The 22,086-nt window shown below is 37.8% G+C and overlaps 1 protein-coding gene and 2 long non-coding RNA genes across 5 annotated transcripts in view; 1 reads left to right on the top strand and 2 right to left on the bottom strand.

The window, feature by feature from the left end:
- The window catches only part of map7d1a (MAP7 domain containing 1a), a 50,177-nt gene that overhangs the window by 8,360 nt on the left and 19,731 nt on the right, over positions 1 to 22,086 (bottom strand). For 2 of the 3 annotated variants that reach the window (XM_055210665.2, XM_055210666.2), the window contains 9 exons: positions 9,853 to 10,016; positions 8,640 to 8,751; positions 7,253 to 7,357; positions 4,983 to 5,105; positions 3,731 to 3,870; positions 3,318 to 3,439; positions 1,940 to 2,178; positions 1,463 to 1,745; positions 53 to 233 (listed from right to left, as the gene is read on the bottom strand). In XM_055210665.2, the coding sequence (XP_055066640.2) occupies positions 53 to 233; positions 1,463 to 1,745; positions 1,940 to 2,178; positions 3,318 to 3,439; positions 3,731 to 3,870; positions 4,983 to 5,105; positions 7,253 to 7,357; positions 8,640 to 8,751; positions 9,853 to 10,016 (1,469 nt within the window). The remainder of the gene's footprint in view (positions 1 to 52; positions 234 to 1,462; positions 1,746 to 1,939; positions 2,179 to 3,317; positions 3,440 to 3,730; positions 3,871 to 4,982; positions 5,106 to 7,252; positions 7,358 to 8,639; positions 8,752 to 9,852; positions 10,017 to 22,086) is intronic. The other variant, XM_073872308.1, reaches the window with a different exon arrangement.
- LOC141367279 (uncharacterized) lies at positions 12,545 to 15,400 on the top strand. Its single transcript, XR_012371588.1, has 2 exons — positions 12,545 to 15,053; positions 15,172 to 15,400. It is a non-coding gene; the product is annotated as an uncharacterized lncRNA (long non-coding RNA).
- On the bottom strand, positions 15,533 to 17,566 carry LOC129421307 (uncharacterized). Its single transcript, XR_012371589.1, has 4 exons — positions 17,369 to 17,566; positions 16,901 to 16,965; positions 16,767 to 16,821; positions 15,533 to 16,170 (listed from the first exon to the last, which is right to left on the bottom strand). It is a non-coding gene; the product is annotated as an uncharacterized lncRNA (long non-coding RNA).

Here is a 22,086-nt window from a genome sequence, read left to right as displayed (position 1 = left end):
CTGACAGAAAAAGATCATGGCAAACATAACCGTAAAAAAACATTGTCTTTACTTGTTTCTGGAGGCGTTCATTCTCTTCCTGTTCGATTTTGGCTTGTTCCTGCGCTTCCTTCTCCTCACGCAAACGCTGCGCTTCCTCCCTCAACCTCTCCTGCTCCGCCATGAGCCGTGCTTCCTCCTCCCTGCGCCTCCTTTCCTCCGCCTCCTGTGCCAGCCTCTCCTCACGCTGGAGCCTGTGCCAAACACACACACAAACAAACATACGTATGAAGACCACAAAAATCTATTAGCCACTCAGTTATGTGAATTATTTAACAATGAAAGTGGGATATAAGTGGACTTCGGCGTCATCTCGCAATGCCAGATCAAATCTTGAAAACTTCAAATAGGAAACACAGTCCAAGCATTACAACGTGACATGCAAAATTTGCATTGGCTCAGTATTCAAGGATTAGTCCTTTTTCTTAAATAAATCCAGATAATTTACTCGCCACCATGTCATCCAAAAAGTTGATCTCTTTCTTTGTTCAGTCGTGAAGAAATTATGTTTTTTGAGGAAATTTTTTCTCATTTTAATGGACCCCAACACTAAACAGTTTTAATGCAGTTTAAAATTGCAGTTTCAAAAAACTTAAAATGATCCCAAACGAGGGGACCTCATGTGAGGTCGTGCTGGCGCGCCACAGGACAGGAGATAGACGAGAAGTTGTAGTTTAAAAGTGCATATTTTTTATTTTTGTCCTCAAAAATGCCGAAAGGTCACAGTTGAGGTATGCGAAACTACGCCCCAGTGTTTCCAAATGTGGAGAAAGAGGACCGTTCCGACGTTGTTGTATGTGGAATGATACTAATTAATGTCTTTGTGTCAGTTAGTTTATTGTTTAAAATGGCCTGCAAATGTGGGTTTCATATATGTAACACGTGACCTTTTCCACGGCATTACGCAATTACGTGAGGTTGCGCTGGCGCGTCACAGGACCGGAGATAGACGAGAAGTTGTGTTTTAAAAGTGCATATTTTTTATTTTTCTTGCCTAAAATGACAATCGTTTCGACCCTTATGCCTCGTTTGGGATCGTTTAGAGTCCTTTGAAGCTGCAATTCCAAACTGTTACGTGTTGGGGTCCACCAAAGTCCACCAAAATGAGAAAAATCCCGGAATGTTTTCCTCAAAAAACATAAGTTCTTCTCGACTGAACAAAGAAAGACATCAACATTTTGGATGACATGGTGGTGAGTATATTATCTGGATTTTTTTTAAGAATCCTTTTACACTTTTCAGAAGATTACATACTGTACATGATGGATGGATATGCTTTTGAAGTTGAACGTTTTGACTTTCATATAAATAGATACAATAATAACATTTGAATAAAAAATTGTTTGTGCTCAGCTGAAGAAAGCAAGTCATACACATCCAGAAGATGGCATAAGAAAAATAAGAGTATTTTGGTGAACTATACCTCTCTCTCTCCTGCTGTTCTCTCTTCTCCTGCTCTTCTCTCTCTTTCTGTTCACGGGCCTGTCGTCTCTTCTCGGCCAGGATGCGGGTGGCCTCTTCTGGATTGTTGGTGCCAGCCATTGGCTTAACTGGAGAGGGGGCTGGAGAAGCTACCTGTGGAGGGGCGGGGACAAGAGGGGATTCCTCAGGGGCAGAGGGCGTGGAAACTGACGTGACTGGTGCACTTTCATTTGGGGGCGTGTCTGGAACTGATGACACAACAATTGAGGGGGCAGGAGACGAGGCTAGAGATGACAGAGAAACAAACAGGGAAAGAAAATGAGGACTGGAAAAAGAAAAACAAAACAATCAACGATCTGTTGTTTATGATGGGGACTGACAAGGTTGCATCCTCAACCCATGAACAAAACTACACAGTTGAGAGCGAACACGCCGAAGACTGCATTAAATACACGTTCAATGTAATAAGATCACTTACACTTCGTCTCTTCAGGCGTAGCTGGCCTGTGAGTCTCCTTGACCTTCTCTATGACGACAGGTGAGGCAGTGCGGGGCTCCACGCGGGCGGGAGTTCTGGCCCTCTTGGGTCTGGCTATAGGGGTGGTGGGGCTCGCCCGGGCAGATGGGGGTTTGGGAGACACTGCAGGACTGGGAGAGGACGTCCGACCTTTGGGTGTGACAGGTGATGCAGCTCGCAGTTTGGACAAGGGCCTTGGGCTAGAAACATGACAACAAACTTAGAAGGTAACCACCTTTAGAATTCAGCATTAACTAACATTACCTTGACTTTATCTACGGTAATGTTTTAATATTTAAAAAGAAGTGCTACCGCCAGACCCGGAGATCGACTAAATGGATACCAAAACGGTAAAAATCAAATGTATAACTCTAGGGGAGCAGGAAAATGGGCATATTATCAAAAAATCGGAGTGTCCCTTACAAGGATTAGTCCATTTTCTTAAAAAAAAAAAAGATAATTTACTCACCACCATGTCATCCAAAATGTTGATGTCTTTCTTTGTTCAGTCGAGAAGAAATTATTTTTTTGAGGTTTTTTGAGGATTTTTCTCATTTTAATGGACTTTAATGGACCCCAACACTTAACAGTTTTAATGCAGTTTAAAATTGCAGTTTCAAAGGACTCTAAATGATTTCAAACAAGGCATAAGGGTCTTGTCTAGTGAAACAATTGTTATTTTTGGCAAGGAAAAAAAAAGCACTTTTAAACCACAGCGACCTGTAATTGGGTAACGACGTAGAAAGTTCACATATATGAAACGCACATTTGCGGACCATTTTAAACAATAAACTGACACAAAGACATTAATTAGTATCATTCCACATACAACAACGTCGGAACGGTTCTCTTTCTCCATACTTGTAAACACTGGGGCGTAGTTTCGATATGTCCTCTGTGACCTCTTGGCATGATGAAGTATTACGTGAGGTCACGCTGGCGCGTCACACAATCGGAGGAAGACGAGAAGTTGTGATTTAAAAGTGCATATTTTTTATTTTTCTTGCTAAAAATGACAATCGCTCCGCTAGACAAGACCCTTATGGCTTGTTTAAGATCGTTAAGAGTCTTTTGAAACGGAAATTTTAAACTACAATTAAACTGTTAAGTGTTGGGGTCCATTAAAGTCCATTAAAATGAGAAAAATCCTGGAATGTTTTCCTCAAAAAACATAATTTCTTCTCGACTGAACAAAATAAAGACATCAACATTTTGGATGACATGGTGGTGAGTAAATTATCTGGATTTTTTAAAAGAAAATTGAAATAATTAAATGTGTGAGATCTACAGGAAAAGTAACATCTACCCAAACTGATAAACCTCAAATAAGATCTCTTACCTAGACTCCGTTCTGATCTTCATTGATGGCATGGACTGCCTCTTCTTCAGCACATTTTCTTTGTCGATGGAACTCTTCTCCTTTTCATTTTCTCTGTCCTTGTCTTTCTTATCTTTCCTCATCTTAACAGAAATGACAGAACACAACAGCAATAAATAAAATATTTATTTTATAACTCATTTAAAGCTTTCCTTTTACAGACTTTTGATGCATTTCATGATAGTTTTAAGCACTTGTGTTAATAAGACGATTAGGAAAACTGCAAGCTGAGGTCTTGGTAGACGTCCAAAGAACCAAAGGAGCACTGTCTGTCATTTGCATATTTCCCAGTGTTGTAAAAAAAAGCCATTCTCACCTCTTGTTACATCACAATAAAATGTGGTAGATGGAAGGTAATGCTTTTAATAACTTACAGGAGTGGAGTCTCGCCTGCGCTGGGCAATGTTGGGTGTACTGGTGGTGACCGCCCACCGTTCAGAGCAGCGGTGATGTGGCCGATGGGCACACGTTGTGAGGGGGCTGGCAGACGCTGAGCGAGGACACATTGGAGACTCTGCAAAGTTCAATCGAGGCATATATTCATCAATCGAATCTAAATTAACATCAAAGCCTTATTTGACCTATAACGGTGTTAAACTGAGTGCAGCATTTGGCAAGATCACATCGGCTTTCACACTGTATTATATGCCTGACAGCTAGTTCACACATGAAAAGCTGAGAAACATGTTCACCACTCTATAATAGGTCTGAATATCATCAAAGATCAGACAACCTGGCTTTAAAAATTGGATAGAACCTAAAACACAGAAATCTCAAGATTACAGCATATTACCACTTAAAGGTGCAATTTGGGACTTTTAAAAGGATTTCTTAACAGAAGTGCAAATGAAGAGTTTGGTTCCAAAACGCAATAAATTCATTTAGACTAATTTGGGTAAAAACATGTTTTCTATAACGAGAAAGTGACAAGATGAAAAACACTATTTTGTGTTACAAACTTTCACATAAAATCTTTAGGTTATAAAAACATAAACAATTCAAATCCATAATACTATTTTCAAAGATTTATTATAAAAACTGATAATTTTTTCCACAAAATGCAATAAATCCATGACAAGTTTTTTTTCAAAATACTAAAAATCTATTGAATCAATATATAAATGTGCATTTATCTTTGCCATGTTATATTCATTTAGTTGACTAGTGGTATACACTGATGAAAAAAATAAACATTAATGGCATTAATTAAAACACTTATTTTGTCATATTAAGAACACTGTCATTGCTGCTGTCATCCTTGGGACGTCGTTGCTTAACTTTTTTGACAGCGATCAGCTGTAAAATGTTTTGGTCCTGCTCGATTTTCGTTGGCTTTGAGTAAAATAATGGAAAGTTTTTCAAAAGATCACCTGGGGTCAATGTGTTAGCATGACAGAAGCTTGATGCTGTCGGGAGAACAAGCAACAGCCGCCATTTTTCCGTCTCCCGAGTGCCTCTCACGTATATTATTGGATTTTGATGGCTTACGGTCTCACCACTAAAAGCAGCTAAAAGCCCCAAATTGCACCTTTAAATACTATCCAGAAAAGCATACAGTCCTGTCTAAGCTGCTTTAATTTGAGGTTAAACATTAGGATAAAGACTAGTATGACAGTATTGACTCACGGCCGTCTCGGCTGTTGCCCAGCACGCTGGCGGCGCTGCGACTGCGGGCCAGAAAGGAGAGAGTGGGCGTCATGAGTCTGTCCACGATGCTGCTCTCCCATGGTCTCAACTGCATGCTACGAGCTGAAAGAAAGAGTCAGTATTAGATTTCACATAACATGGGACAAGCAACAACCACATAACCACAAGATGCAACTACTAGTTGAAAGTGAAGTAGAGAATACAGTATTTTACTGTAACTTGCCGTATCCGTGGTTGATCTCTCCTTTCGCAACATTTTTATTTGTTTGTTTGATTTTTATGTTTGTTCAAACACAAGACCTTTATTTAGCAAACCCTACTACTATGAGACACATTTCTTATGTGTTGGAGTGGTAGGAGAGATCAAGATAAGGAGAGAAGAAAAAAACATGTAAAAATGTAAGACTGAGGGAAAACAAGGACTAAAGAAAATGCAGAGATAGAAAGTGAGAAAGTGATTGAGAGATTGCCTACAGCTGAACATTCATCTTAACACAGCAATAAAAATATTCGGCAAACTGCCTGAACACTCATCATTATGTTTGATTCCTGCATTCCTCTTATCTATTGTTTCAGGCAACTCTCATAAATATATTGTGCCCTACTTACTATTGAGGTTTTATAGGTTTTACACTACATAAAAGCATGATCAGTCATTTCTGGAAACTGTTTTTGCAACCAGCCACTGTTCACCACAATTCACTTGTACAGTAAAGGACCCCTTCAATGTGCACCTTACATCCATCAATATACACCTGTGTAAAACGGCCATTTAGTTCTGGGAAATGGCATAATTAAAGGTTGAACAAGTAGTTTGCAGATGATATAAATATAGTACGAAATAAAATTAAATGTCACAACATTTTACAACCCACTGCACCGGCATGCATAATACACAATCACCTAAAGGATTATTAGGAACACCATACTAATACTGTGTTTGCCCCCCTTTTGCCTTCAGAACTGCCTTAATTCTATGTGGCATTGATTTAACAAGATGCTGAAAGCATTCTTTAGAAATGCATATAGGATAGGATAGCATCTTGCAGTTGATGGAGATTTGTGGGATGCACATCCAGGGCACGAAGCTCCTGTTCCACCACATCCCAAAGATGCTCTATTGGGTTAAGATCTGGTGACTGTGGGGGCCATTTTAGTACAGTGAACTTATTATCATGTTCAAGAAACCAATTTGAAATGATTCGAGCTGTGACATGGTGCATTATCCTGCTGGAAGTAGCCATCAGAGGATGGGTACATGGTGGTCATTAAGGGATGGACATGGTCAGAAACAATGCTCAGGTAGGCTGTGGCATTTAAAAGATGCCCAATTGGCACTAAGGGGCCTAAAGTGTGCCAAGAAAGCATCCCCCACACCATTACACCACCACCAACAGCCTGCACAGTGGTAACAAGGCATGATGGATCCATGTTCTCATTCTGTTTACGCCAAATTCTGACTCTACCATCTGAATGTCTCAACAGAAATCGAGACTCATCAGACCAGGCAACATTTTTCCAGTCTTTAAATGTCCAATTTTGGTGAGCTTGAGCAAATTGTAGCCTCTTTTTCCTATTTGTAGTGGAGATGAGTGGTACCCGGTGGGGTCTTCTGCTGTTGTTGCCCATCCGCCTCAAGGTTGTGCGTGTTGTGGCTTCACAAATTCTTTGCTGCATACCTCGGTTGTAACGAGTGGTTATTTCAGTCAAAGTTGTTCTTCTATCAGCTTGAATCAATGTCTTGACCAGGACCACACCCCTAAATGCATTGAAACAACTGCCATGTGATTGGTTGATTAGATAATTGCATTAATCAGAAATTGAACAGGTGTTCCTAATAATACTTTAGGTGAGTGTACAGATAAAGTAAAAACATGAAGAAGCATTCTTGTGTCTTGTATGTTGGCCACATCAGAACACGAAAAAATGATTTTAAAAGACAACCACCACCAAAAATGAGCAAACAGAAAAAACACCACTGTGGAAAACGACGATTCGACGGTGAAAGATGAAAAAACAAAGTAATTAACATTTAAACATTCATTTCAGAGTAATAAACGAAACGGGAACAATCGTGACCAATCAAAGTGATATGAAGACAAGTGGATGATTCTGTGATCATGGAGGGCAGGCGGGTGATTGGTCTCGAGGGAGAAATCAAAGGTGGGAAGATAAAATAAAAACTTAATATGCAAGGGGAGGACTCGGTTGAGATGAGGGAGGAGCCAAATCCAGAGGCGTGTCCTTACTTCTGCTAGGAGAGTTCCATAGAGTAGCGGAGGATTTGGAGAGTCTCTTGTTTATAACTGAATCCACATGTTTGGGCAGGTTGACCGCTGAAATTGAGCATCTGCCTGCAAAATCCAAAAAACACCGCACACACAAACAATGCTAAGGAGACTCAGGGTGACACGATAGAAGCAGGCAGACAATTCCCAAATGGCTTGAGACTATAATTAGCCCCTTTCTCAAAGGAAAAGTTTAAATGGGTCAGAATACTACCCAGACGGAGAGATGTGCTTTGATACATGATAGCTGGTTAAAACTAGGTTGTTTGTTGCTGGTTCAAGAAGATCTAAAGAGTCACACTGTTTTCGAGTTCATGGTCTTCTACAACTTTTCTAATGAGGTCACCGCCTCCATCTCTAAAAGACTGCAATGACCTTGAAGAAACAGTTTGGAGATAGACTATAAAATGAGGTCTTGTGTCTTGGGGGTACAGAACCAAAGCTACACTGCAGTTCATTAGCATAAATCCCAGCATTTTTAGCAAGTCATTCTCACCATAGTTTTATTAAAACATGTTTCTAGAACGCAGCACTTGCTTATCACATTCTTTCTAAATTAAAACAAAAGCGAAATCATTAACACAAAGGTAAAATGCACAGAGGCTACCAAAAGGTCAGGCCAGTACATTCACTGCTAATGGAAAACTGAAAAGATGTTTAAAGGGGCCATGGCATGAAAATCGGACTTTTCATGTTTAAGTGCTATGATTGGGTCTCACGTGCTTCTATCAACCTAGAAAATGTGAAAAAGATAAACCCAGTAACTTAGTTTTGGTAAACCATTCTCTACAAGCACATGAAAAAATAGGTAGTTGAAATTTGGCTCTCCTTATGATGTCATAAGGAGCTCTTATTATAATAACACCACCCCTTAATCTGCACTATCCAACCACAGCACTGCCATTTAGTGCAGAGAAAAGCACAATTGAGTTTTAATTGCAACAAACCACCATCATTGTGATAAGTGTTTGAATTTCATCAGCTCATTTGCATTTTAAAGGACACACCCAAAACGGCACATTTTTGCTCACACCTACAAAGTGGCAATTTTAACATTTAGTATTTTGAGCTAAAACTTCACATATGTGCTCTGGGGACACCAAAGATTTATTTGACATCTTAAAAAAGTCTTGTGCCATGGCCCCTTTAAAATTGTCCTAGCAAGTTTAATAAAACTGCAAGTTTCCCAGCTTTACCAGAATCCATTAACTTATTTCCAACTCACTTCTGCTAACACTGCTGATGCATACATGCAATGCAGTTACATAAACATAAAAAAATCTATGCCCATTACCCATAGATACACGAGTGAGTTACTATCCGTGTTTAAAGTCTTAATTTAACTCACTCTGGCTTTGGCTGGAGTTGCCGCTCAAGCCTCCGGCCCAGGACCATCTCTGTTGACGAATCTCTGCCCATGTCTTCTTGGTAGACCTGTGGATGGCAGCTTCATACCGCTCCTAAACAAACAAATAAACACATGAGACCTGTGAATATGATGAAACAAACTGAATGGCAAACTTTGTAGCAAACACTATATATTCTGCAATCATATTTAGAGGTGGCACTGGCAGTGAGAGGTACTAAGGAGATGGACGTATTGCTTTTGCTAATTTTTTAGTGTATTGTGACTGACTGATAAATGAAAATTTATGCAGTGTTTCCAATACATTGAATCAACACTGCCCGCCACAAATAGATCTTTCATGATTACCATTTACATTTTTATTTTACCATTTAAAACAGCTTCATTTACTGTTGCAAGTGCTCAGTGGCGCCTCTCTGGTGCGCGCGCACGCTCTGTCTCTCTCATGCTGCGTGCGGCACCTTGACAGTGCCTCCCTCACATGACACTGTGTAAAAGAATTAAACGTTGCCTGTGTTTTCCATAAGCATTCCTCTGTGTACTTGGAAGACGACAAATCGAATTTATAATAACTTAACGAAAGGTTAGTGGTGTTTCCCAGTTCCAACACACATTATATACACAGTATATTCTCTCATATTTTTGAATTTGCGCTGAATTGTCTGTGCTATACGCGATCTACAATAAAACTATTAACACAACTCATAACACAACAAGATGAGAAGAGCAACAGGCACTGCATGAGACACAGGTAATGTAGCCAAAATCACTTCGTATATCAGCTCTCCAATGTAAATGTGATTTTGTCAGACGATGTCGCATTTATAAATCAGGATTTTAGCAGTAGTTAAAGTAACAGCTGGTTGGATTAAACACGAGGTGTTATTGGGTCATGTTTAGTCACTATTTTAAACTCTTTCTTTATGTCTGAGAACAGAACAGATAATAGTGAAAAAAGCATTCAGTTTTGTTAAAATACAATATAACGATCAATGAAAGTCAGATCAGACAGAGTAGAAAAAACTATTTTTAAGTACCAACACTAGACCAACAGCAAACACGACGTGATGACATCACAAATATGCTAATTAGTGTGTGACGTCATCAACGCCACAGTATCAAAAAATTATGTGGGAAACACTGGTATGGCATCTTTTGTAGAATCATATTAAGTATCTTACAGGCTCTTCCTCACCTTGTTTTTCTCTAGTTTCAGTCTCTGTCTCTCCTCCAGTTCTGCACGCCGTTTCTCAGCCTTCAGCCGCTGCTCCTCCAGTTTTCTCCTTCTCTCCTCCAACTGCTGTTCTCGCACCTGCCGTGCCCGCTCCTCCTTCTCCAGCCACTGAGATTTCTTTTTAGCTATGAGGAGAGAGAGATTGTGCATCATCAAACAAGGCCAACATCCTGCAGATCTTTGAGGTCTTGATCCTTAACAATGGGTCATAAAAGCCCACAATAATTCAGAAATTACAGCTTTGATTATGCATTTGCATTTTCACAGAAATTACAAACATCACCCATAAAATGTTATTTCACATTTATTACAAAGCTATTAGCGCAGGTGTGGTATAAAACTCAAATAAACCATTTAACACCTATGTAACCTTTAAGCACATCACTGAATATTGTTGACAAAGGTTTTAGACTTTAAGCTGAAAGTGATACGGTTTCAAAATTCACATTTTGAATGAAGTCATGCCTTCAGAATCATGCCTTATCTTTAAAGGTGCAGTGTGTAAATTTTAGCGGCATCTAGTGGTAAGGTTGCGAATTGCAACCAACGGCTTAATCCACTGCTCACCCCTCGCTTTTGAAACACATATGGAAGTACGGTAGCCACCACCGGACAAACATGTCATTGTTGGAGACAACTTGGTGAAAAAAATTGTCCGTTAAGGGCTTCTGTAGAAAAATGGCAGCACAAAATGGCGACTTCCATGTAAGGGGACCTTCTGTGTATGTAGATAAAAACGTCTCGTTCTATATTAATAAACACATAACGGTTCATTATAAAAGGTCTTTATACACCCCTGATAATATAGTTTTGTATATAATTTTGCATTTCTGTCAAGAGATCCTTCTAAAAATTACACACTGCACCTTTAAAGATTGGCACAATTTAAAAAGACACAACTTCAGCTAATAGGAGGAAACTTTTGCAAACATTAAGCCTGGACATTTGAATCTTATGAAATTAATTTGCATTTAGCAATTTTGATTAAAAACATTCAATGTATCTTTTATGCAATGTAATAACTACAGAATGGCAAAGACACATAGAACAAACATATGATGATGATGATGATGAAGAGGATGATAAGTATGACAGGCAATCACTTTTTTCAAGCTTCACCTAAAAATCTGGTCTGCCATTTAAACTGTTGTTATATAAAAAGGCTACATAAATAAAACATTACATTATATTTTGTAAAATCTAGCTGCTCATTATCATATAATGGACTTAATGCCAAAAAATTTACCAACATACAGTTAATACAACCTACACACTTCTTTAAAAAAATAAAAGCTCCAAAATCTTCATACATTTGCTCTTTACCTCCTCTCTCAATAGTTATGAAATAGTGATGGCCTGAGAAAGCCTGGGTGACTTTCATCATCAAAATTTCATAATCCTGCTGACAGACATTTGAGGTGGATGAAGACCAACAAATTGGCAACGAACCTTGCACTTACTTCACTGCAGGCCAGGCTATTTAAAGTCCAAAGATGGAGTTTACCGTACCTGGCTACAAGAAAGTGAGAATTTAACGAGTTGGCCCAACTATGACCTAAGTTGTTAAATGACACATTGTGCTTGCATGGCTGTAATGTTCAACAAAATCACATACTGCTGGTCTTGACTTGTGTTTATGTTTCAAATTCTGATTATATTCATCAATCATGATTTATTCGCAGGCCAGGCACTTAAGAAAAACAGATTCTGAAGTTTATAATTATGGAAATCTTGTATAAAGGGTGACATTGTCATGACCTCAACCTTCTTAAAACATTAAAATTCATGCATTTGAGAAAAGTTATTTGGTTCATTGTCACTGTCTGTCATGAAACCCTGACAAGCCCAGTCATGTTAATGAACTCAACCTCAGCTGCTCTCCATCAAATCCAGCATGGACCAACAAGAAAGAATGCATATCTAGCAACAACCCCATTCAAAACAAATTTAAAGGAATACTTCACCAATTTAGCATTCAGCTTTGTATCAGTAGAAACCTGGCAGTATTTCTGAATGACTGTGTTTCCCTACCTCATGTCCCCGTGAGAGGAGAGATATCTGTATTCTGGTTGTGCAAAAAAGTCCTCCGATGACGCAAAATGACGATTTTTGCGTCATCGGAGGAGATTTTGGCCAGAGGCAAAGACTACAGCCAGTATTAGGAGCTATTTCCGCATGTTTTTTCCCCGCCCATAGGGGTTGGACTGCGAGTTCATTCGGAAAAGCCCGAATCAAAACGAGAGTCAGCCATCTTTAATCTTCGCTAAGCTAAGCTAGCCTGGATCATGCTTTGTGGAGAAAGCAGAGTAAACAAACCGCGACGGCAGAGTGTAGTTTTGAAAACGGATGGCAGAAGGGGATTTTGTTGCTCAGGATGACCTGTTGCTCGAATCTGATGGTCGTGGTTACCTGTACGAGCCGCAATACAACGAGGAGCAGAACGGATGATCGAGGAACAAGAGGCTGCCACCGCGGCTGCTGTAGCCGAGGTGGGGCCGGTCTGTTGGTTTTACGTGCTCTCGCTGTGCGCCTCGCTGTTGCTCGAATCTGATGGTCGTGGTACCTGTACGAGCCGCAATACAACGAGGAACAGTTACGGATGATTGAGCAACAAGAGGCTGCCACCGCGGCTGCTGTAGCTGAGGTGGTGCCGGTGTTATGGATCAACTGGGGATCGTGTTATCTGGGGACATGCGCGTGCACGCACGTAAATTTACCTGATATACCAGCAGATGTTAGACGGCGACAGATTCGTCCCTTTGATTATCCAAAGGAGCCCTTATGAAAACCTTTATTAGAGCACCTATAAATGTTGTTATTATTATTTGAGACTGTCTTTTTCTCGTTGTCTGTTTTCATGTATTAAATGCTGTTCATAAGCGGGTTTTAAAAAGTTTTAATGTTAAGCCCCGCCCATATTATTTTGAGACTAATCAATTTAAATTGGTTAGACGTGTGAGCGCATAAAGTCTGCAGTCTGTCACGCAATAATATACTAAGTTAGCGTTGTGGAGCCTTAGCCTCGTGGACAGTGCTCATCGCTTCAATTCAAACCACCAGAGTTCGAACCTCACTTCTGGGCATGCTGACTTCCTAGTCCTTCTTCATTCGTTTATGTTTATTTTCTCACAAGTGAAAACCCAGCGTTTATATATTTTTAAGTGATCATAACTGATTTAACAAATTAGTATTCAAAAGAAGTTCTTATATGAAACAACACCTACAGTATGAAAAATATTCTTATAATTAGTAAAAGCACAAACCATTTGTCCTTGTGATAACTTGTAAATAAATGGGAATATACAAAATACTAATTTCATAATCAGAAACAACTGCAAAAGAAGAACAATCAATTCGATAAATATAAAAATATTTTTATATTTTTCATATTGTTTTTTTTTTGGTAAATTACCAGTTCCCTATGCACTCAGTTACAAACTGTAACATTTTAAATTCATTTTCAAATACAATACTACCACATTATGTGTATAATAAGAGAGGATTATAGAGCCTGCCAATCAACCTCAGGCTGATTTGCCTAAGGACACTGAACATCTGGCAAAAGTGTTCTTTATATGTTGAGTTATCTGAATGTAAACCATATAATTTTATAACCCCAACAACAACAACAAAAAATTACCACCAGCCGCCAGTGTTAAAGACAACTTTGTTTCCAAATAGTAAGTTACAGTAATGAATAATGATGTGTTCTGTATTTAAGAATGTCTTAAAGCATACATGTAAGAAAAATTATTAAAAATTGTTATTAAATCAGAATTTGATGAATTATTGATATGTTCTGCTTATGTGGTTACATTGAGCACTTGTCATAAAGCTTCCATAAACAGAAGGGCAGCAGGCCTGTTGAAGCTGAGAAAATATTTTTTTAAACTTAGGATGGTAACAAAGAAATAAAATCATCATCACTGTATCATCTTTAGTAGCATTGATGGAGAAAACTGCAAGTCCCATTGTCCCCTCAATATCCTACAGCATGATGAGTTTTGAATTGTAAAGACTATAAAGACTAAGTATGTCACAGAAAAATAGAAACCAGTTATTTATTGAGAAAGTTTACAGAAAACAATGTATTCTCCACATATCCAATCACAGAAACAAGATACAATTTTAAAGAGTTTACTTTCAGTTTTACACTGAGTTACAAAACAATATCATTTTGTAAGCATATGTAACGTGTATGGATGTAATTTCAAAGATCAGTCATTTACCTTAGATAATTCCACATTTGTCACAAATTCTGATCTGCTTGAAAAATAAAAACAGATTGATGTTTGACTGTCATTTGCCTCTCTTAACTTCAGCCAAGTCCTACAATTAAAACATAAGTCCATTTAAGTCAGGCTAATATACTTTTCAAGCAAGTAATTTCAAATAATAAAACACTAAAACAAAACAAGTGCATCTATGCTGCCTTCAACTCAAATTTATATTAAATGAACTTTATACAATTAGACGTGTTGAATGCATTTAATTACTTGTTTATCAAAAGAAGAATGAACCATAGAAAATGCTTAGAAAAGCAATTACATTGCACTAAAAAAGTAAATGATGTTTCAATACATGTTTGCTTTAACTACTGGTTTATTTAATAAATATCCAAAATGTTTTCATTAGGACGGTACACTACAGATGCATATTTTCCTACGATACATTTGTGATTCAAAGAAAATACTTACAAATGTACTTAAATCCGCTGGCAAGTTTAATGATAACATCGCATCGAAAAGGTAACAGCTGTCCCATTTTAACGTGGGCGTGGTGCAATTGGTTCAAGGAAAATAGGATAAAACTTAATTTAAACTGCGTCAAATAAACGGAAACACAAGCAGGGGAAACAAAGTGGTCGAACATTGATAACAACAATTATTAATATTTTGATATACGTTTTTAATAAGGGCTTTTGAAAATCGAATTTGACGAAACTGACGCGGTCGCTGGTATGTCAGGTAAATTTAAGTGCGTGCACGCGCATGTCCCCAGATAACACGATCCCCAGTTGATCCATAACACCGGTCTGGTGGTGTGAGCGCTCTCGTTGTGCGCCTATGGACACCGAAAGAGAATCATATTGCTGTCGCGAATTTCAGCGATGGCATTTTCTTCTTGAACCCCGCAAGGAGAAACGGAGGCATGAGTATAAAGTGAGTATTTTGTTTTTCATGTCCGTCAGCTGAGCTATGGTTGTTATATTTACACCTAAGTCAGCCTATTGTATGTGAAAATAGCTTGCATTGCTAACGTCATGCTTGCTGTTTTTAGACAATCGACTTACATCCTATCGTCATTTCTTGGAATGAGTTTTGCAAGGCGAAAGACTGGGGAAAGGACATCAACTTGTTTTACCTGCCTGTGTTCGTTGTCCAGGACATCAGACGTAGATATCCAGCTCCTCACGGACATTATAGCGACTATAAATAAACGGATGAAGCTCTGGATGAGCTATAAGTGTGAATTGTTTATGTTTTTTAATAAAAAGTTATAACTCACATTGATTGTGGTTCGCGTTATAGTCCTTATTGCTGCTACATTAGAGTGACTGCAATTTGAGGAAAGCATTCTTGCCTTTTTTTTAAAGTTTAAGTCTAAATTGTGTAACAAACATAATATTTGGCTTTATTTTTAACCCAAATGACTTTGTAAAGTAAGTAATGACAGCTAAATCACAGTAACAGTAATCATTGCGCCTCTACAATTCTATAATGTATAAATTTGGTGTACAAAAGACAGAGTTAGATGAAGATATTTATTTTCTATTATTCACAAAGGAAAAATATTGTGTCACCAGTGAAAAGAAACCATTAAAATAAACAATGACATAATTTACTTCTAAAAATGTCCTGCACAAAATAAAAACAAAGCAAAATATATACAAAAACATTGTGTATATATACACACAGTATATAATAATATAAATATAAAGAGTGGTGGCAGAATCTGATTAGACACAGCAATAGGACTCAGGGAAGAGGTGATTATTATTATTATTATTATAAAGTGTCAGTCTCAGAAGCGACTTTTGAAAGAAGTTGTGGCAGCCTCCTTTGATGGTTTAGGCACTGGTGCAATGTTGGGTGGCAGCACAGGCTGTGGCAGGGCAAGTGAGGACGTTGGCACTTTGAACACAATGTTTGGATTGAGTCTTGTCAATGGCCTTCTGGATGAGTTCGTCTACAAACTGTGTGGTGTGTGGTATGAAGCTTTTCTTCAAGACCCACTGCTTGGATTTCTTGCAGAACATTTGGTTCAACTGTGCTTCTCCTGTAAAGGATAGGAAATTAGATTAGATTCAACGTTACTGTCATTATGCAGAGTACAAGTACAAAAAAAACAAAGTGTAATTTGTTTCCAACCAGAACTGAAAAAAATATAGTGCAGTATAGACAGTAGTATACTGTTTGTTTACAGAAGGTGGTTAGAGTAATATAAACAAAATATAAATGTGTGCAGTTTATTAGCTGTTACCTTGTAAGAGCAGAATAAATATGGATTTGTCAAATGAAGCATGTATGAACAACATGTACAGATATGTGCGATTTAGTAGCAGTAACCTAATAGTAGTATAAATAATATTGATGTAGTGTATAAACAGAATATGTTATAAGAAAAACACAATAAATATTCATATTCAGCAAGAACCATATAGATAAGATATGTACAGCTATGGGCAGTGTGGTACCATTGTAGTGCAGGAACTAACATTATAAGAGTAGTAATATAATATTATGTTTAATATATAGTGTAGAATGGACTTTCACCGGCATTTCAGTACCTGCATGAAAATATGATTATTATCAATAAGTCTAGAAAAATCTTTTTTCCTAAAAAAAGAAACAAATTAGAATCAAATGTCTTACCTCGACGTCCCCCTTACTGGTTGCACAGGAAAACCACATATGATTTATGACAGACCTATGAAAGATAATACAATTAGTAACTTTGAACCTTGCAAACCAATGTAAAGTCTCCCACATTACAAACCAACACTGACCTGGTCCATGCAAGGAGGATTTCATTGTTCTTTTTTCCCCTTCTTCTGCATCTTCTCCCAGAAACCTGTGAGTAAATCCAGAACAATACTTTTGCATTACTTTCACCAAAATAACAGCAGAAGTTTGACTTAGCATGTAGTTTTTGAATTTATCAACACCACCTTATCAATAAAGTCTGAATAAGAATATGGTACGTGTAGCAAGCATAAATATTATTGAATTAATAATGTACATCTCGCAAATGTATCTGCAGTTATCTCGAATAACTTTGAATAACTTTACAGCAACAGGCTTGCGTGGTAAAGTAAAACTCTAGAAGTAGCTCGGTAGCTAACAGTTGTTTTATATTGAGAACAGCCAACTTATATTGTCTATCTAGCGTTACTTTGCTAACTTTACTGCTTACAACTGTATCACTATGTAAAGGCTACTGTGTGATCAGAAACAAGTATTAGCAAAAGTCTTACCTCTAACGTAGACGAATGCGTTTGATGCCAGATGGCCCCGGCTGTTCGTCGTGTCTGTGAAGGTACATATAGACGGAATCGCAGTGTCCTTTAGCGTGTTTCGCTTCATTCCGAGTACATGGGGTTTGATATCTTCCAGCTTGAAATGGAGACTGCAAACCCTCAGGTATTTCAATTTTACCGCATCGTTGTCTTCTCTGAACTTTGCGTGGTTGATAGCCCGCAGCCATTGTTTGAGAGACAGCAAGCGCAAAATGCGGCAGCGGCATCTCGTAGCGGCACTTCCGGCGTCAACTCCAGCAGCCAGTGACGTTCTCCGGCATTTCGGAGCGGCATCTCGCGCAGCCAGTGAATTTCTTTCGCAGTGTGGCTGTTGGTAGCAACTTCCGCGGGCCAATTACATAATTTCACTTTAAAACTACATTTGAACTTTCATTTTATCATGAAATTTGTTAATATAGTAGTAGTATTAATCTCCAGCAGCCATGGACTTTTATCCGGCAGTCCGTGACTTTCTCCAGCAGATGTCGCTCTCTCTGTCTGTGTGTGTATATATATATATGTATATGTATATATATATATATATATATATATATATATATATATATATATATATATATATATATATATATATATATATATATATATATATATATATATATATATATATATATATATATATAATATATATATATATATATATATATATAAATATATATATATATATATATATATATATATATATATATATATATGGATATGGATATGGATATGGATATGGATATGCAACATAATGAAACGTTTTTATAGTACAAATTAAAGGATTGCAGTAATGAAGACACCCTTCAGCTCTTGCTGTTGTTCACTGTTTATTAAATAAGGTTTAATTTGTAGCCTAATTGTGTACAAAATATAAAGCATGTATAAAGCATGAATCGCTGCTCATCAATTCTGGCAAAAATATGTAGTTCCTTTAATCTACAAGTTCACAGCATAACTTTTCAAAGTCCTTTCATTTTCTTAAAGACAAACGTAAAAAGTTTGGCTGGAGAACTTTTATTCATCCTTCCAGCTGAGCAGCTTGGGTGATCATAAGGATGTCTGCCAGCCAGGGATCGGGTAGAAAAGAATATCGGTGGGTAGGGGAGATGATGCAAAAATGTTTTAATGCGAAATGCAAATGAACCTGACATTCTAATGTAATGTTAATGCAATGTTACACTGTTTAATTATAAATAATAAAATATAACAAATAAATATAATTAAATGTGTTTTATTAAAAATGTCTCTACTTCACTTTGCGGTTGCAGCCTGAAAAATGGGCCAGCCAAACCCCCAAAACCTGCAGGCCGAACAACCACACTTCACTACATCAAATCAACATATAAATATTAAAAATATAAGAAACAGCCAAATGCGCACATGGGTTATTCTGTGTCCCAAGCGAACAACCAAAAAGTGGGCCAATCCACGCCAAATTGCACAATCCACGCGTGCCATGTGTGGTCGCATCCGCCCCCAAAATCGAATCGGCGCGAGCCCAAATTTTGGAAGCCTTTGTGGTAATGCAAATATTTTTTGTGGTGCCACCTGTTTTAATTTCTTTACGAAACAATCACATATAAGCCTACTGTGGAACAATGACAGAGACCAATAATACTTTACACGGATGACTCAGTTTCGTGCTGTTTCAGAAATGCGATCGTCAAAAACACACTGACAAACCCTTAAAATAAATGTCTGTAAACGTAATGAGGTTGAATATATATATATATTAGTAAAATGTATTTTTAAAATATTAAAAATAGTGATATTAAATTATATTCATTTATTTCATAACCCTCAAAAGATTTGTACTTTCATTTTTAATTTAGTTTTGTTATGCAACACTTAAAAAATAATGTTTTTGTATAATATATTTTTTATTTGATTATTTAAAAAAATATTATTATGAATTCAGTTTATTAAACATGCCGTTTGAGACGTGAAATGTAATTAACCAATAAGTAAAATTAAAAGTTAAAATTCTGAATCTAGAAATTAAAAAAACAAACTAAAACAGAATAATGGAATTTGTGAAAATAAAAACTGAATTTAAAACAATGATTTAAATCATCATTTAAAATAAAAGTTAAAACATTTTTAGGGCCCCATGAATCTACACATTTTAAGTACATAAAAATAATTTAAGATCAAATTTGAATGTTCAAGCTTTTAATCTTCAGGATGATGAAGTTAGCGTGCTCTTATAATTTTCAATGGATGATCCAAAATTTTGCTGATGCTCCTAACATTTACATTTGGGAGCAGCACCAATATACTAAACAGTAAATCTCGAGGCATGATAGTGCAGCATGCAGCCTGTATATCAATGCACAAAACAGAATAACTTTCTCTGATGTAGTGCAGCAACAGAATGTTTTAGGCCGGCGAGCGGCGACAGTTGCTAAACAGCCACGGCTGCGAAGTTATCTGGCTGCTGGATATCCAGCTCGGATTCATATTAACTTAGGCCTGCTACTCATATTAACCGAATAACAGCTTATATTCATATGTTATAGCATTTATTAAAGCATGTGATTTATAAGTTTGATTTAGTCTGCAACTAACTGTGATTGATTGAATCAGAAAGTGTAGTAATTCAGCACACACGCGCGTAGCGCATACATCTGCAGCGCTAACTTTCTCTGATGTACAGGCAACAGAAACTCACTTACAAATTTCATAATGAATGCTTACAAATGACAATATATAATATTGTATATTGCTAACAGTAACGGCTGATATCCCTGGCTGCTCGAGATGCCGCTGCGAGATGCCCCTGTAGAGTTAAATCGGCCGGTTAAAGTCCCTGGCTGCTTAAGATGCCGCTGTAGCGGCCGGTTAAAGTCATTGACTGCCCGACATGCCCCTATAGAGTAAGCGGCCGGTTAAAGTCACTGACTGCCCGAGATGCCGCTCTGAAATGCCCTAGAGTAAGCGGCTAGTTAAAGTCACTGACTGCCCGAGATGCCGCTCCGAGATGCCCCTATAGAGTCAAGCGGCCGGTTGCTAAAGTCACTGGCTACTCGAGAAGCCGCACGAGATGCCCTTGTAGGCTTCCAAATATATTTTGAGCTCGCGCCAATTCGATTTTGGGAGCGGATGCGACCACACGTGGCGCACATAGGTTGTGCAGTTTGGCATGAATTGGCCCACTTTTTGGTTGTTCGCTTGGGACACAAAATAATGTACGCATTTGGCTGTTTTCTTATATTTTTAATAATTATATGCTGATTTGATGCAACAAAACATAATTGTTCGGCCCACAGGCCCCGAAAGTCCAGCTGACCCACCTTTTTAAACATTTTTTTTAAGTTAAAATGGGCCAGGCCCAGTAGGCTACAACCGCAAAGTGAAATAGATACATTTTTAATAAAACACATTTAATTATATTTATTTGTTATATTTTGTTGTTTATGGTTAAGCAGTGTAGCATTGCATTTGCATTGCATTGGAGTGTCGGGTTCGTTTGCCTTTCGCATTAAAACATTTCCTTTTATAAGTGTCTATCAACTGTCTCCCTATTTGGCCAATGCTCCTCTCATCATCTCCCCTACCCACCGATATTCTTTTCTACCCGATCCCTGGCTGGCAGACATCCTTTCGATCACCCAAGCTGCTCAGCTGGAAGGATGAATAAAAGTTCTCCAGCCAAACTTTTTACGTTTGTCTTTAAGAAAATGAAAGGACTTTGAAAAGTTATGCTGTGAACTTGTAGATTAAAGGAACTACATATTTTTGCCAGAATTGATGAGCAGCGATTCATGCTTTATACATGCTTTATATTTTGTACACAATTAGGCTACAAATTAAACCTTATTTAATAAACAGTGAACAACAGCAAGAGCTGAAGGGTGTCTTCATTACTGCAATCCTTTAATTTTTACTATAAAAACGTTTCATTATGTTGCATATCCATATATATATATATATATATATATATATATATATATATATATATATATATATATATATATATATATATATATATATATATATATATATATATATATATATATATATATATATATATATATATATATATACACACACAGACAGAGAGAGCGACATCTGCTGGAAAAAGTCACGGACTGCCGGATAAAAGTCCATGGCTGCTGGAGATTAATACTACTACTATATTAACAAATTTCATGATAAAATGAAAGTTCAAATGTAGTTTTAAAGTGAAATTATGTAATTGGCCCGCGGAAGTTGCTACCAACAGCCACACTGCGAAAGAAATTCTCTGGCTGCGCGAGATGCCGCTGCGAAATGCCGGAGAACGTCACTGGCTGCTGGAGTTGACGCCGGAAGTGCCGCTGCGGGATGCCGCTGCCGCATTTTGCGCTTGTAGAGTAAGCGGCCGGTTAAAGTCACTGACTGCCCGTGATGCCGCTCTGAGATGCCCCTGTAGAGTAAGCGGCTGCTTAAAGTCACTGACTGCCCGAGATGCCCCTGTAGAGTAAGCGGCCGGTTAAAGTCACTGGCTGCTCGAAATGCCCCTATAGCAGCCAGCCGGATAAAGTCCCTGAATGCCCGAGATGCCGCTACAAAATCCTACAATATATTAACAATTTCATGATAAATGCTTACAAATGGCAGTATATAATATTATTTTGTTTTTAAATGTAGTTTTAAAGTGAAATATTACATTGATTTATGTAACTGGCGAGCAA

This window comes from Misgurnus anguillicaudatus, chromosome 10, assembly GCF_027580225.2.
Source record: "Misgurnus anguillicaudatus chromosome 10, ASM2758022v2, whole genome shotgun sequence".
NCBI classification, from domain to species: Eukaryota; Metazoa; Chordata; class Actinopteri; order Cypriniformes; family Cobitidae; genus Misgurnus; species Misgurnus anguillicaudatus.
Note: the sequence above shows the minus strand (reverse complement) of the source record. Positions and strands in the feature narration are given on the sequence as shown.